The following is a 16,943-nucleotide window of genomic DNA, read 5'->3' as shown; positions in this document are numbered from 1 at the left end:
ATGGGAGAACAGCAGGCTGCAGGACTCCTGGGTTACAGTCCTTGTTCCACTACATGCTTGACAGCCTATGCCAAGTGAAACGGAAGAGAGATAGTCTGGGGCTTCACCATCCCATATATTCCTGTCCTAGTAGTAACAGACTCCCCTGGACTGGGGGACATGAGGTGGTGGTGTTAAGCAAAAAAGAAAACTGGGTCTAAATCCTCCACATCCTGAATGATCACTTTAATTGCTTATGTGTTGATTACACGTGTAGGCATTACTCCCAAGTGGTAGGTCTCCCCAGGTAAACAGAGCAACAAAAATTCATTTTTTCCAACAAGCCTGTAATAATGAAAAAAATCTCCCAATACTGCAGGCCCTCAACAAATATCTGCATTTGGGTTGTAAGGGCTGCATCACATATAGGAAAAGTAATTTAGCACAATGGCAGAGCAAGTGGGTAAAGAGAGGGTTTATGAGCCCACATTTAGGTGAACCAATTTAATTCTATAATCTGAAGACATCATCAGCTTTCTGGATGAAAAAACTGGTGACTTTTGCTTGCAGAGGCAACTGCTGGTAAGAGTTACAAAGAGGTCCTGGCTTAAGTCTTCTAAAACACTATGTAACATGATAGTTAAAACCCTGCAGCAGCCTGTATGGGCTGGAGTTTTACCCATCCTGCCTGGAACAACTCTAGCAGTAGTGATAGATTTCCCATAAAGATGAAGCTAAGGCTTTACTTTTAATTCCACTTTCTGTCACATAGCCTTAAATACATCTATACAGATTGACCTGAATTGCTAAAATTCGTAATACAATTGTTATGAACTCTAATAGTCGTTCTTTTAATATTATATTACAAAGTAAATGCATGGCACGCAAAGTAAACATAATACTACAGTATGCCTGCATTGGACTGGTTGCATATTTTTCCCCTGAAATTTAGATTGCTTTAAGCACATGCTAGCATAGTTCAATTTGTAAGACCTGGTCTTTAGTTGGTTTAAATTGCCATAATTTATAGCATATCTGGTAGTGACACCTTCCTGTTCATTCCAGCTTGGAATACTAAATGGTGTTGTAGATGGAAGTTATGGGATGAAACAGTAAAATCTAAAAAGGTGGAGTTCTCTTTGGCTGATGTTTTAAATGAATGTGAAAAGAAGTACGGCAGTCTGTAACTAATGGCAAAGTCGGACAAAAAGTGATCTTTTCCAGCCAAGAGTTCCTCCTTCTCTCTCGTAGATGTCTGCCTCCCCAGCGCCAGGCTGTCTGTCTTTATGTAAAGGTTTCCCTGGTCTAGTTTGTCCAGGCTTACTTAAGATCATAAGGATGTGCTATTTAAAAATCCCCTCACTTGAAGCAGTCAGGTTTCTGATTTGCAGAAATGCTAATCCTCTTTATTTCAGCTGCAGGGAAGTGGTAGTAGCCTGCATTTTAAAACAGTTGCCCTACTAATTTTATCATTCTTCGTGTGAGCAGCATTCCCTATAAAGTGTATTGTTTTGTCTAATCTATTTTTCATAACAGTACTGTTACCCATTTTAAAAACAAAACAATCATATCAGTCCACTGAAACAGTATTATGGGCTAGTCTTCCCTCATGAAAGGAGAAAACATGTTACAAATAGCAGCAGTCCCTAGCTCTGCAGCAGGATTTGCTAGTGTGAATCCCTGAGCCTGTGCCAGCTCCTATTAACAGGAAAAAGACAATAACTGAAGTCAGTGGGCAGTTTACATATTCTGCGGCCAAAAGGAGTTTCTATTTCTGTTATACTCCCAGGTATAAAAATTTGCATGTGAAGAAAGTTGTCCTTTAGCTGATAGAAACATGCAATACAGTGACACTGTGGTACATGTGTGATTACAAGGCAGTAGGATATGGCGGACTGGGAGTTGTATCTCAGAACTAACCACACCCTGAACAGCACATTTGTTGTTTTTGAGAAACAGCTGAATCGGATCCTAGAAAAGGTGAAGTATGAGGACAGCTTGAGGTCTGCAGCCATCTGAAACCTCCTCCTGCCTCCAAAGAGCTTTTATGGAACCTTTCATTGTTGCTCTCTGGTGAAATCTGCAAACCTGGCTTTTGGTGGTAGACTTGGAGACCTTCCCAAGAATCTGTACGTGGAAATACAAGGGAACTGAGCTCCCAGGCTCCTCTGTGGAATTTGATGTAGACGACTTTACTGCAAATCATGGTGTAGATAAATATCTATATAGCTAATTGTCTTCATGGCAAACATAAAAAGTGAGGTTAACACTCAAGTTCCATGGTGAAACTGTGTCTGTGGTTTGTTCCACTGCAGAGGATAGGTACCCATTTTGTCAAAAATGGATATAAGGCTGAAGCGCTTCACATAGGTCTCTTCAAGGCTCTACTCCTGCATCTCCTTTGAAGAGAAAGGAAGTCTTGGGGAAACAAGGCCTCCCAAGATGGAGCTGGGATAAGGCATGTTGGTGATACCAGACCTGGGAGGCATTCCCAAGGCATTTGTTGTAGTTGTAATCGCAATTTTAGATTTCCACCAAAACCTGAGACTCTTGGGATGCCTTAACTGCCAATTGGCACCAAGAAGTCCAAAAAATATAAGGTGATAGGAAAAAAAGCATTTCTTACCAGAATAAACTGTTCAGACTGCTAAATTAGTGGGAAAACTGCTTTAAGCGGGGCTTTTTACTGCATTTCCAGGACCATTTCTTTATTTTTTCAAATAGATAAAGACTGAGAAAAGGGCTGGGTGTCGTGTGTGTTGTTTTTTTTTGTTTGTTTCTGTTTTATTTTTCTGTTTTAAATACACTACCAGTTTCTGTTTGCAAATCTTAGAGATGCATCAAGATACTAGGCTTACTCTTTGTATTCTTTATTTAGCATCCCTGGATTTTAAGTGTTTGATTTTGGCTCTAGTAATGGCAGTGATACTGAGAATAAAAGAATATCTTTACCCACCTCCCCCTCCTTGGTCTGTCTACCACTTTATTTCTTACTTTGGGAAGTGTGGTAAATTGACAGTCCTTATGTGTTTTAAACTTCTGTGCAAATCATCTTATTCCATGGTATTTGACATTGCTCATCTGCCCTCATACAAAATAACAAGGAATGAAAGCTGCATTATTCAAACGTGTCAATTTCAGGCTAGAAAAGGCTTTCATTTTCTATTGCGGGGACAAAATCACTGGATTTTGGGTCATCTCTTGCACTAATACTAAACATGGACCTGTGTTAATCGAAGCTTTACAAAGCACTCATCTTAGACTTTTTCTCAGGTTGGATGACTTTAAAGGCTTTAGAAATGCACAAGCAGCTTTCATAAATGATAGAGACTGAGTTCTTAAAGTTGAAGCCTGTCTGTTTCTCTTGGGTTTGTATTTGGCCCGTGCTGCTTGTCCCACAATGTTGCTGTGCACAAGGAGAAGTTGGAGATAGTCATGTGGTATTTTCTGTGTATAGATACATATTTGTGTGTATGGGTGCTGCAGACCTACCAAATAAGAAAATGCTTGCATCTAATTCCTAAGAAAACTTCCGGTGTATCGACTATATTGCTATTAAAGATAAGCTGGTATCAAAAGCAGCCGGGGGGGTAGGGGTGGGGAAGAATGAGAGGCAAATGCAAGCTAACTAACAGTGCCGTAGTATATAGCAGTCTGAAATTCCCCTACTAACTAAGGAAAATAATCGATTGCATGGAACTTGAGAAATGGCAAAGTGTACTTGGCTCTTTCCCCACTAATTCATAGGTGAAGATCAGGCAGAGCTCTTGGAAAAGTCAGAAAACTTCACACCTTTCAAAACTGGTGAAATGAGATCAAGGCTATTTGCTAAGCTTAAGCCTCCTGTTTTATACAAATTCTGCAGAAACTGACTTATAGACAATGGAATAATGTACTAGAATTATGCAAACTCATGCGCTACAATGCATTATGAAATTATTTACTCTTGGCAGCTAGTTTAGCTGTAATTAAATTTCTGAAAACCGACCTTTTTCCTTCTTTTCGTGGAACGCCTCCTGCCGCACACTAATGAGATGCAGTGGGAGGGGTAGGCAGTGCCTGTTCTTTGATCAGGCCAGCCCAATGGCAGAACGACCATGTAGGCATAACTATGATGCCCTTGGCAGCGCTCACATTACTAAGAAAATTGTGCTTTATTCAGTCCTAAAGAAATATTTTTTTTAAACTTCAGCACTTTTCCTATTGTGCATGCAGGATTCAAACAGCAGACTCGGGCACTTAGAATGCTGCTTACATATAAATGGACCAACCTTTTACTGCTTACCTAAGTACTGGGCAGAACACAGACTTGTGTTTTCTAGCACCAGCTTTTCAGAGGTGTGCTGCTTAATCTGTTATATACTTCAGATACTGTGGTAAAATGGGAATAACCGCACTTCCTTGCTTTCATAAAGTATTGGACATGCCTGAATGCAAAGAATACTGCTTATGCCAGTTCTTTTCTCTTTTTTGCCTTTTTGCTCTCCTTTGGCATGCCATCTATAGTACTGGAGATCAGACGGCGGTATGTAGCACTCTGGTTTAGTGCTGGTTTCAGGGCATCCTTGCAAGATAAATGATGGTGGATCCTTTTTTCCACATGGGCACAGAACATGGTACTGGAGTTAAACATGCAGGTGTGACGTCCCAGAGGCACTTGATGTAAGAAGCAAACATCCCTGAGCTTTGTGCCTCCCCTCTGATGTTGCACAGAAAAAGCAGGCTGAAAGGAATGACACTTTGCAATCTACAACCAGGAGCTCTTGAAACATGCAGTAGGTCTGGTTCCCCTCTCATTCACATCCAGTAGCGACAGACCAACTCGCTTGAAACTCCTGAGGTGATACCAATGCAAAATGAGTAAATGTGCCAAGAAGGCAGAATTCTGCAGTGGAGTCAATACTCTTGTATGGAGTTATTGTGGCAGTGCATTTCATGAAAGAGCTGGAGAAAGGGGAGAAAATCATGTCACTATGTGAAATGCTGCACCCACAGGACTGAAGACTGCAATGAAGGAATAAAGTTGCAGGTATCTGAAATGACGCAGTGAGCGCTGGTGCTTAGATCCGATAACAATTAAAAGTTTTTAAGAGAGCTAGGGAGAAAATTGTAACTTCCATTTGAGGGAAAAGCGAGCGAGCAGACTCAGCAGTTCATACTGCTTCACTCTACGTGATCCTCCTGCACATGGCACTGCTGCCTCTGCACTATACAGGCTGTGGAAGGCTACTTCTGCTCCAGTTTTGGAAGTTGAGACCCATTGTTTTTTCCTCTGCACATGGTTTTGTGTTTGTCAGGGAGAGATATAGTTCTAAAATACTACTTATAGGCAAAGGGAAGCTTTGTCTCTGATTCCAAATAGGATTCCTGTCAACTGATTTCTGATAGTTGGTCGGGTATGCCTTTTGTTGGACATGTGTCCCTCATTGTCAGACATGGGTTTTAAATCTCCTGGCAATCCTGTTTTACCATGGTGTGCACATTTTAGAACAACTGCTGCTTCCAATTAAGGTTAAGTGTTTCGCATTGCCCAAATGCTCCTTAGTGAAAATGTATATTTTCCATTTCGGAGTTATGCAAATTTCTTTTTCTGTGACATTGGAAAGTCAAGGGAAAAGAAAAGCCGCATTACCTTCTCTTCCTGGCATCTCTTGCAACCATTAAAGTCAAAGCAATCTCAGTAAAAGGTTGCAACTGGCACCAAAGGAACACTGCACCATTATTATTCCTGGAGTAAGAGAGCAAAAATAGACTCTCAGACTTAGGCACATTTTGTCTTCTCTCTCCTTCTTTTCACATGCTGAGGCTGCTGCCAAGCCCTGCTGCTCCTTTGTCTATAACATGCATCAAGCCGATTTTTCCTCAGTGCCCTTTTAACTGACACATTTATCAACACATTGGCTATCTAGCACTTCTGCTGTTACAGTACCACTGTCACTGGCCTCCTTGCTGTATCTTCTGCTCTCTTCCTTACTCCCACATTGCAGCAACCTGCATCCTCCTCCTTGATGTCTAAATGGATTTGTTACTTCCCAACTGCAAATCTCACTGCCTCATCACTTATGGGCTTACATTTAGCATCCTTCTCTATGACCTCAAAGCTGTGATTATGTCCCTTTACTCTTCATATTCCTTTATTGCTGTTCCTTGCGAAAACCTGTGGGTTCTCTTTTTTGCTACCCCCATGCCTTCCGCTAGAACTGTTTTAACATTTCTGAATTCATATATTAGTTATATAAGCATTGCAACCTCAACCATTTTTAATAAATGTGGTGTTCTGGGTTTCACCATCTTATGTGGTTGTTAGTGAATATATAGCTTATCTGAGGTGGTTAGGAACAGTCACACTGCATGTCAGGTATGAAACCATGTTGAGGGTGTTTTTAAGTAATACAAGCTGAGATGCTGGATTCCTTTGTCGCTGGTGCCAGATACACAGTCTGATACAAGTTTATGCCTTTCTCCAAAATACCTGATCATGACTGTTTATTTCCCAGGAGCTGAGTTTTCCATGCATGGGTTTTCGCCCTCCTCTTACCTCAATACCTTACATTTCGTCTCACTTGAACACAGTATCTGTAATTTTATTTGTGAAGTGATTACTCTGTTACTGAATACTTCTACTTATAGTATGTTCCCACCTCTGCTGTCATTCTGTGTTATCTGCCAAGACTTTGTCTCCCACCTACCGCTTTGCTTTTATTTACCTCATTCATTCCCCATTACGTGCATGCCTGTGTCTTAATATTGTGGCATGTGGCCCCTGTACCTCATAATCAACAGTGCTTTTGCTCTGGGGTCACCGTGCATCTGAAACTCTTTGTCACTTAATCCTGTTGGTGTAGGCTACATCAACTTGCCTCTCAAATACTTTTCCTTCATAAAGCTTAGTTATATTGGGCTCAGAACATAAAACTCTTTCAATGGCACACTAATTCGCAAAACAAACAATGAAAAGTTGCAACAAAAGACTTGGTTTCCAGCTTTTGTGCATGTTTTATCTTGGCATGGAAAACAATTTCCTTGCTTTGCTTTCTGACCTTGAGCAAGTAATTCGCCGTGGCACATCTGGTTTTTTTCTTCTGTGAAATAGAGATGAAGGTGCTGAGCTTCTTTGCAAAGCATTTTTGGAGCTACAAATAAAAAAGTGTTCTATAAAAGGTAGCTGATATTTTTATTCTTGTCATGGTTGTTATTCTGTGTCAGTCAGCGAAATAAGCACAATGTCTATTCTTAGCACATAATAATGGTGATGGTTGTTTTGACTCATCTAAGGTTTTCTTGAGTGGCTAAGTTGCTAATGGAACTGATGTTCTGAACTCCTACAGACTTTTCAGTTTTTTCATACCCATGTATTTTCTGCAACTGATGTACTGTCTTCCTTGCTTTCTTTTATCTTGGTGTAGAGTCTGTTTCCCTCTTTCATGGCAAATGCAAGATCTGGTCTTAGTATTGTTTGCTCTTCAAATTGCTCTGTTTGATTCACTTGTCTAGTAGAATTGCATCTTTTTTTTTTTTCTTTTTTTAGGGAATTAAATATGTGCCTCTTTTTGTTTTCGGAAATACTTTCCCCTCTCTACAACACCACACCAAAAAAAAAAAAAAAGTTGCTTTACTGCCCCCTTAGCAGAACATTCCCTGAATGTTTGCTGTTTGCACTGTAGGAAAGAAAGCTCCCCCAGACTGCTGGTCACAGATTGCTTTTCCTTTGGGGGACGGTCTTATTTCTGAGCAGTATTGTTCAGTAATATCTGTGCTTGGGAGAATGCCAAGCTCATCCAGGGCAGCACAGGCAGCTCTTCCCATTGTAGGGCTTCCAATTAAACTAATGCTACCAGCTGTGTGTTCTTTTGTCTGCCCTGGACTAGGTTGTGGTATTGTGCTTCGCACTGCATCTCTCCAGCAGAGCCTGTGGTCTCCATACTAATAGTTTGGGCAAGAAAGGGGAGCTCTGAAATGTGAGTGTTCAGAAAAGAAAGGGAATGTAAAGGAACTTCTGGCAGTGTGAATTATGCTAAGAAATGGGCCTTCTAACCTTGGAAAAAATGGTTTGGGGGGAAACACAAATGTAATCCTTTGTATTTAGATCATGCAAAAGTGTTTTACAAACGTGTCGAAGTATCATAATCGCCAAAGCATAAAAGAAATCAGATTACTCATCCAAAATTAGTCATGCAACTAAGTAATGGCAGAGGTGTGACTGGGATATGAGCCTTCAGATTCTCAGTCCAGTGCCAAGTCCTCCAGATCTTGTTTCTTGACATTGGAAGAGATGGGGTGAAGTAGGTGGTGAAAAAAAATTTAAAAAAAGAAGAGATGGAGGAGGAAACATGAAGAGGCAGAGAAAGTTGCTTTGCCTGGCTGGAGCAGATCCTAAGGAGAGAGGGAGAATAGGCGATGGGAGAATGAAAGCCAACATTCTGCAATGTTCAGGCAAAGAAAAAGCAGATAGGAAGGTAAAGTTAGATCTGAGATAAAAAGGCTGGAAGGGAAAATTGCCTGACAATCTGACTGAGAGGTGGCAATGAAAGTGTAATTTTTGTCAAATGGCATCAAGTTCAGTGTTTTATTCTCTTTACAAGAATGTTGCCCTGGCTTGTTTTGAGCAAGTCTGTAAAATGAGAATTGTTGATTCTCAAGGTTTAAACAGGTTTTGTTGTTGATGTTTTTTCCCCAACACTTCTACATAGACTTTCAGAGAGCACGGAAGTAGAGTAAATCCCTATGATTTTATCAGGATGTTATCTTTTGATAAAATTGTCTTTAATTTTATATTAAGCTGCTTTAAGACTCAGCCTTTTTGTTTCCATATAATTGCTTCTATGCAGCAATTGTCTGCTCTGCAGCAGGCAGAGCTATTAGAAAAGGTATCAGACACTATGTGCTACTTAATAACTTCTCAAACAGTGCTGGTTAGGGAAATTAAAAGATTCGGCAACAGGGCAAGGATGAACAAAGTAAGTGATGGAGGCTGTTGCACAGTAGACTAGAGTAATACATGCATCATCATTAAATAGGTAATCAAGTGTAATCTACCAGTGGCTACACATGAAATGAAAAGTTTTTATTTTGCTGAATGGATGAATGGACATTCCTCATGCAACACTCTGAGCAAAGAGGCTGGCAGTAGGTGAGATTTGGCTTGTGTCGATGAGGGATCAGCACAAAAAAGGGAGGATTTTGGAGTCAATCTTGGAATCTAGGCCTGAATTTCCCTGCATTCCTTATTTTTCAATGGGCTACATTAACTTTGCAGGTAAACATCCCTGTTGGGATGCCAGTATCCTAGAGGTCAATTTTGTGATGTGTCTCTAGCCCTTTCTCCAATGAATGTCACATCCTGGCTTTAATTGCTTTAACCTCCTTTCCCTGCCCCTCTTCATCCATTAACGGTTATATCGAACCTTTTTACAAGAATACTGGCTAGCACAGTCTCCTCTTTCCAGGTCTGTCAGCACTACAGCCTCTTTTACACCTCAACCATAGGCACCCTGAAAAGCTGGGGCACTTTTTGGGGAGTATACTCATGTTCATGTGCTACAGAGGAGGCAGTTGAAGCTGTTCTTCAGGTGAAGACTTATGGCTGTGTAACTTCTTTAAAAGTTGGAGGCTTTTAAATGTTTTTCAAAGCAGTTCAGGCTTCTTGAAGGGCTAGGAGCCCTTCTTTGAGGGTCTCCTCTGTGGCAAAACCCAGGCGCAACTGTTGAGTACCAAGTGAAGCCAAATTTGAAAAATGTAAGTATAAGAAGTTGTACTGCTGTTTGTCTGCCTGGTGTGGTACTCTGGAAAGACACATGCCCCCCATGTGCCTCTGGAATTGAACAGAAGAGCTGCAGGTTGGCTTGCAGGAAAAAATAGATAAATCTGGACTTTTGTCCAAAAAGAACTTGTGGAGCGTTCCACTTGGTAGCTTTTGCAAGCTGCCCTTCTTTCAAGCTCTGCCATTGCATCCTGCATGAAGTGGTGTCAAAATACCTTTGGTATATATACCTTGCGTCCCTCCAAAATTGTGAGACCTCTAGTTTATTTTTTCAGGGCTCAGATGAATTATTATGCTTTAATGTGATGGATATAACGTTACCGTAATTGGCAAAACCTGTATACAGAAAGAAATCTGACCCAGAAAAACTCTCACAAAATGCTTTTCAGTAAAAACATCTGAAAGTGGTTGTGGTGTTTTGTGCAACAGAGATGCAAATGCGTTCTCTGGTAATATTTTTTTACTTTTAGATATTAGAAGTTTGGATTATTTTTTCCAAACAAAGAAATCCCAAGGCTTAGGAAGCACAGCTGTTAAAACTCAAACACAAGTTTGTATTACAGTCAGGACAAACTAAAATCCCTTAAAGGTTAATTACAAGTGAATTTAAAATACTGTTAGCAGTCCAAGCTGTGTATAAATATAGTGGAGGGGAGGGGGAGGTGGGCTAATGTTTATAGGGAGGAGGTAAATGAAGTGGCTTTCTGTAATCTTATCAAGAAAAGGAACAGGATAGATTCTGTTACCTGCATTGCAGGGGAGAATATTCTTTAAAATCCACTCAATAATATTTCCTCCCCCCCCTTCATCTTACCCTTCTTTCCTTCTGAATACTTTTCAGGATATATTAGAAATGTGCTGTCACTCATCTTGAAATAATTCAGTTCTAAGTCCGGGATGAACCATTGTGTTATGAAGGAAAAATAATTTGCAAGAGCAGAATTGCTATAAAAAAGTGACTAAAAAGATTTATTGAAAGTTTGAGGCCAAGCTCCACTTGATCATGGTTCTTATAAGCACAATTTATCCTTACATCCTGCATCTGAGATTATGAACACCAAACAAAAAGACCTGTGGTTTATCTGTTTAAAGTTCTTGTAAGTTTTCATAGCATTTTTTTGTGTGAATACATAATCTTTCCACAATGAGTTCATTAATATTTTGGGACTGTTGTTTAAAGGTGACGGATAAAGGCCAAAAAAATTGCATTGTGGTTAGAATGGCTACTTGATGGGGAGGAAATAGAACACCTCAGAAGTCCAGACTTTGACTTTATTCCTTACCCTTTGCAACAGGGAATTTGTACACTACAGTCTTTCAGTCTTCATCAGCATATTGAAACTAAGAAAGGATTTGAGGAGCAAATCAAGAAATAGTAGCTTATATTTCCAAAGCTACATAGAAGTTCTGATTGCCTAATACCCATTTATTAGGTGCTCAAGTCACCTGATGTTGTATTTTGCCCCTTGGATCAGCTGCTTATCCCAATTTGGATGTGGATTAGTACAAATAGGATGATGGAAAGAATGATTAATTTCAGAATGTGTTAATAAATCTGTAAATACTCTTTTCATGCCTAATGTATGGGGAAAATCTGAGGTTCTTATAGACTAGATTTTTCTCCCTGACCTCTGACTGGATTGTAGGTTCCTGGCTATTTTGCTGAAATGGTGAAAGAACCTGAGTATCCTTCCAGGTAACCTGTGATCCCTCTGGTGGTGAATTGTACAGACCTCAAAAGAGTGTAAGAAGATAAAGTTTCTGTGGAAAGGCTGTACTCTCCTTCTACAGAAATCAAGGGAAAGCTAGTTTGGCTCAGTTGTATGGAGCCTTCCTGGTTTCAGCATCCTTGGAGTACTTCCAAAACACAGAGCAGATACACAGGGAAAATACTGTTTATAACCCTTCACTCTCCATCCCAAAACAGAGATATCCGTGAAGAGAGGTTTTCCCCCCCCCAGCTTCACATTCAGCTAAATAGCTTTGAGGCACTATTCTACATGGGTAACGTGGAAAACGTCCAGGAGCAGAGAGACTGAAATGATGCTGGCTTTGAAAAGGATGTCCAGGAGAATGACACTGGGGTGTCCAAGTAAGGCCCATGGGACCAGGGCTCTGGAAACTGGGTTTAGATCTGTTCACTCAACATATAATCAGTCAAACAACACTACTGTTCTGGAAGAAGCCTGGCAGTTTCTAAATTACAGAAGATGTAAGTGACCCCCAAACACATCTCTGATGATTTAAAGGAATACTACCCACTTGTTATGCACAACATATAGCATTTTCAAAAACATAATGTTAAGAGTTGGTCTGACTTTGCTATACCAGACACTTAAATGGGAGGAAAATTAAGCTGTTACTGAAGACTCCAGAGAGGTTATACTAATTTTTTTCACTTTGGCTCATCAGCTTGCGATGTATGAGGGTGATTTGTAATGATTTCTTCCTTTTCCTTCCTGATAATAAATAAGTAAGAAAATGCTCACATTCGTAGCAACAGTTAAATCTTAGTAGTCTTTATTTTAGTCCTTTTTACTCCTGCATCTGCTTTTAAGTTTGTTTTTAATTATAGAATTACTTTTTCTTTTAATTACAGCAACTAGTAGTTATTTAGGACCTACTATTGTTTCCATTTTACAGAGAACACTTTTTAGGGACACATTTGTAACTATAGTGATTTAAATTCTGCTTTGCTAGAAGTACTTATACAAGCTAGTAGCCTAGATGTAAATTATTTATCTCAAATTGCATTGCTATGGTCTTTATTTTTTAAAAATACCACAGTGAACACAAAATTAGGTTTTTTATTTTCTTTAGACGTCATGCCAAACTGACTTAGAAGAGATTTTACTCTAAAAGATGGCTCTTTTTGTTACTGGAAGTTCAGTAACTTTGCATTTTGAGAAGGACAAGAGTTAAATGTAACACTGGGTGCATACCAGTGTGTGCTGTACATGAGACCATCTCTATGTATATCTACAATGGAGAAACTTTTAAATTATTTTATAGATGTTCTTAATATTCTCTCTACACAATGTGTAAAATTCAGTGATCAGTTTTATTCCTTTAGCTGGTGAAGATCCAGTTTTTAATAGCATCTGCTATCTGGTGGTTATGAAGGCAAATTAATGTCTGGACAACTTGTGTTTAAATATAACTTATTCTATGAAACAGTAGTGTTTTATAAACACTATTACTAATCTTCTGTTGCTTCTTTGTTATACTTGCAGTGGAGCTGTGTACAAGTCCATTTGAATTTGACATTTCTACTGTCCTGAGGTCTTAAAAGACACAGCAATATTTTTCTTTCTCTAGTTAATGGTAAACTAATATTCCAAGATCATATTGGCAGTAGACTAAATACCAGCTTGGAAATACAATCTCTAGGGAGGTCATAGTAAATTAAATTGCAACAGAGTTTTGAATGGCAAGGTAACATTTAAGTCTTTTTTTATATATATCTGTGTGTGTTTTGTGGTGTTCTGTTTTTTTTTTTAATGCACATGGAACAAAATATGACTTGGATATTTCAGACTCAAGAAGGAATGTGACCAGGATTTCAAATAGGTTTGAACTAGAACTTTCAGTCAATTAATAAGATACAGTTGAAAGATTTGGATCACTAGGAAAAGGATTCAATAGAGCTTTTTTTTTTTCTTGGGGGGGGGGAGGGGGAAGGGGAAGGGTTAAGATGACATGTAGACCTCATCCTTATGCTTTTTACCAATCAACTCTTCCACTGAAGCCAACAGAAGTTCGGCTTGTCTAAGCAATGTGAATACCATACGTGATAGTTTGACATATCATATAGGTTTTACTTTGTATGTGTATATTTGTAGAAATTATACTTCTATTTGAAGAATAATCCAGTTACGCTGACTCAGAGGCAAACTCTGCAACTCATGCACTCATTTTCTAGAAAAGCTGCCTCTGAGATAACAGCCCTTTCTCCAACAGCTAACTCTCTGTATATTAAATAGTCTCTAGGTGTACAGGAATAAGGTCCATTTGTGAGCACAATTAAGTGCATATTTCCCCCAACCAGCACACGCGATTCTCATAAGTGTATCATGGAAGAAAGAGCCACATGGGCAACTTCAGTCCTGAGGCTATTGTAACAAATGTGGTGCAGTGTCAAGAGAGATGATTTTAATCCTTTATTCAGTTTGTTTGCCAGTATTAGCATTTGGCCCTGTGGAGCTAAATGTTCCATGCTGTTTTCTTCCCCTTCATGTTTCAATAACAATTTTCACAAAAAGCGTGTTTCCCACTTCATAGCATTACAGGGAGTGTATGGGTTATTCTTGGTCTGAAAGTAGGGGTGAAAGTTTAGACATTGTTCAAGCAATGTTTGTAACGTGGTCTGACTCTGCTATATTTTTAAAAGTCATGTTTGAGAGACTGGAGGGTCATGCTACATGTTTTATTCAAACAGGTGGCATCAGAACCACTTAGACTCAAATTTGTATTGAATTAAAAGAAGGCTTTTGCAAAATCTATCCATTTTATTTGTTTGTTGATATCTGGATATAAGGATATCTATTGGCATAGATAGCTACAGGTGTTTATTGATTGAACAATACGTCAATAAAAATAGTTTGTTTCTCAAGTAGTAGCATTCTCATTGGGATATGCAACCTAGATATTGCAGTACTTGGTGCAGAAGAACCGTATCAGGAAAGAGATTTGGCATCTCCCTAAAAAGATAACTTGACAAGCCTTTTATCTTTATTAAAAGTGATGACAAAGAATGTAAACAAGCAGCATAAAAGATGAATAGCTAATAAGATTGTTTTGAAATATTCTGAATATTAGAAACTTTTGAGATACTGATGGGGTTTTTTTGTCCAGTTTTCAATGGTATTTGGTACTTTTCTGCAAAAGGATATTTCTGGTTATTGAAAATGTATTACCTTTCTGAAGACCAGAAGCTGGCCCAAAAGCTGAGATCTATTCCGAGCATTTACAGAGGGAACACTTTATCCTAAACCAAAACATTTGAAACCTCTCTGTGGGAACACTTGCCCTGCCATATTTATCTGCATGAAGGAATTCAGAAGCGTTCCCATCAAGTGGAGCCTCAGTGACATCAGTGCACCCTGGGAATCCACCACGGCATGTTCCAGATCCCTGTATCTTAATGAGAATAATGCACTGGCTTCAGGAGAAGGTGGTTCTCTACATTTATGACCTGTGGTGCTGTCCTTGGTCTACGAAGTCAAGCACCACATGGGCCTGAATGCAGAAACCCCTTCCTCATGCTATAAATGTTCCCACTGAGATCAATAAGTGTTTGAGGAGTAAAACATTACTCACTGTGAGTAAGAGCCATATGATATGAGACAACAGGTCTGGCGCTAAAATATGTTTTCATATTTTTAAGGAAATATATTCTCACATGTGGGTTTCTTGTTTTTGGCTGCACCTGTTGTATGTGCAGAATGTTCCTGCAAAATAAGTAATTGCAGGGTTTAGTATTAGGTATGCATATGTAAATACGTATTACTTTTTACCATCGCACTACCTAATTTACATGTGTAAATGCAGGTTAACTGCACGTGTAGCTTTGCCAGTGGCGAACTGAGTATTTCAAAATTTAGCCTTGGTTGTGCACTGCGGAATTATGCTACAAGCCTGTGTTGTTTCTTCATTCAAGCTCTCAAGCCTGTTAGAAACCCAATATAAATACTTGACTCTGCTTTATTTCACAGGGTAATCCTTCAAAATTACAGAACTTATCATTAATTCTTTTGGTATTTATTGATTGCATTAACATTAATCATGATAAACACCTTTGGTATTAATGTGGATGTCATTGGTATTGTGCTTCAGACTGTCTGCTGTAACTCAGTCCTCATTAGCAGGACCATTAGTTGTGAGGAGTTATTTTTTGCATAAACAACTCCATGCCTTTCTTACAGAAGTGAGAAGAGTAAATATATATACTGTTCACTGATTTTAGAAACATTTTGCTATTTATAAAACTGGTTTTTCTGTGTTTGGGGTGTTTTTGTTGTTGTTGTTTAGGTTTGGGGTTTTTTTAAGAAAAAGAAAAAATAATAAGTTACATGAGATTACTGCATATATCTCTTAGAACCCAAAAGCATCTCAGTTTTTCTTGGACAAGCTAATGTACATAATTGTATTCAGTTATCTTCAAAAGTTGACAGCAAGCCTTGAGCAGTTATTTCTTCAAGTTTGCTCTGTATAATGGAAAGATCCTGTTCATGGAGCTGTTGTGCTAAACTTTGAAGAGTGCTTATCTCCTTGGGTAGCCATGTTAATTTGGTAGCTGGCATCAGTTCTTACTGTTCCTCAGAAGGCCCAGGTGTGGGTATCATTTTCAAGGGATAATAAATTTCTGGGCAAGGTGGATGGGGAAGTCTTCTAGCTTTCACCACAAGACAGCTCAAAGTTAATAAAGAAGCCTCATGATTTTCCTGAATTCTAGGTTTGAGTTACTTAATGTGCAAAATTTTATCCATATTTCACTAGACAGAACCTGTTGTGTTTCGGTTCCCAGTATCTGCATTTCAACAGCAAAATAGGCCCTATGCACTGAAGCACTCTCATCGTGAATAATTCTGTGTTTTCTTACAGCCTGTGACCTGATGAACCAAGGCATCCTGGCCCTTGTCAGCTCCATCGGCTGCACATCAGCAGGATCCCTGCAGTCGCTGGCAGATGCCATGCACATCCCTCACCTCTTCATCCAGCGCTCAACGGCAGGAACGCCAAGGAGTGGCTGCGGACTCACCAGGAGTAACCGCAATGATGACTACACACTCTCCGTCCGCCCCCCTGTCTACTTAAATGATGTCATTTTGAGGGTGGTCACAGAATATGCCTGGCAGAAATTCATTATTTTTTATGATAACGACTATGGTAAGTATTTATTTAGCAGGGTGATTTTTGTCAAATCCATAATTCTGTTGCAAGCAGTCACAATACATCTTTATAGTCTCCCAGTAGATTGTTTTGCTTGTGAACATTTACGGTTCTGTCAGCATTTCACAGCACCTCAGAGAAATCTATTTCTAAAATCCATCAACATTTACAGGTTTATTTGATAATTTCTTTGTTAGAGTTAGCTGATAATTGGAGAACTTAGCTGGCTTTCTATTCTGCCTGTGTTTATGAACCGTAAAAATTTTTAGCAAGCTCTTTTGTTTTTTGGACTATAGAAATATGAGATGATAAT

At 39.2% G+C, this 16,943-nt stretch overlaps 1 protein-coding gene across 1 annotated transcript in view; it reads left to right on the top strand.

Annotated features, from left to right (window-relative positions):
- GRID2 (glutamate ionotropic receptor delta type subunit 2) overlaps nt 1-16,943 on the top strand; it is a 738,061-nt gene that overhangs the window by 407,423 nt on the left and 313,695 nt on the right. Inside the window, exon 3 of the mRNA XM_075090836.1 lies at nt 16,343-16,627. Coding sequence (XP_074946937.1) covers nt 16,343-16,627 — 285 coding nt within the window. The remainder of the gene's footprint in view (nt 1-16,342; nt 16,628-16,943) is intronic.

The sequence above is a fragment of the Phalacrocorax aristotelis genome, chromosome 4 (genome assembly GCF_949628215.1).
Source record: "Phalacrocorax aristotelis chromosome 4, bGulAri2.1, whole genome shotgun sequence".
Lineage (NCBI taxonomy): Eukaryota > Metazoa > Chordata > Aves > Suliformes > Phalacrocoracidae > Phalacrocorax > Phalacrocorax aristotelis.
This window is presented reverse-complemented; position numbering and strand designations above follow the sequence as displayed.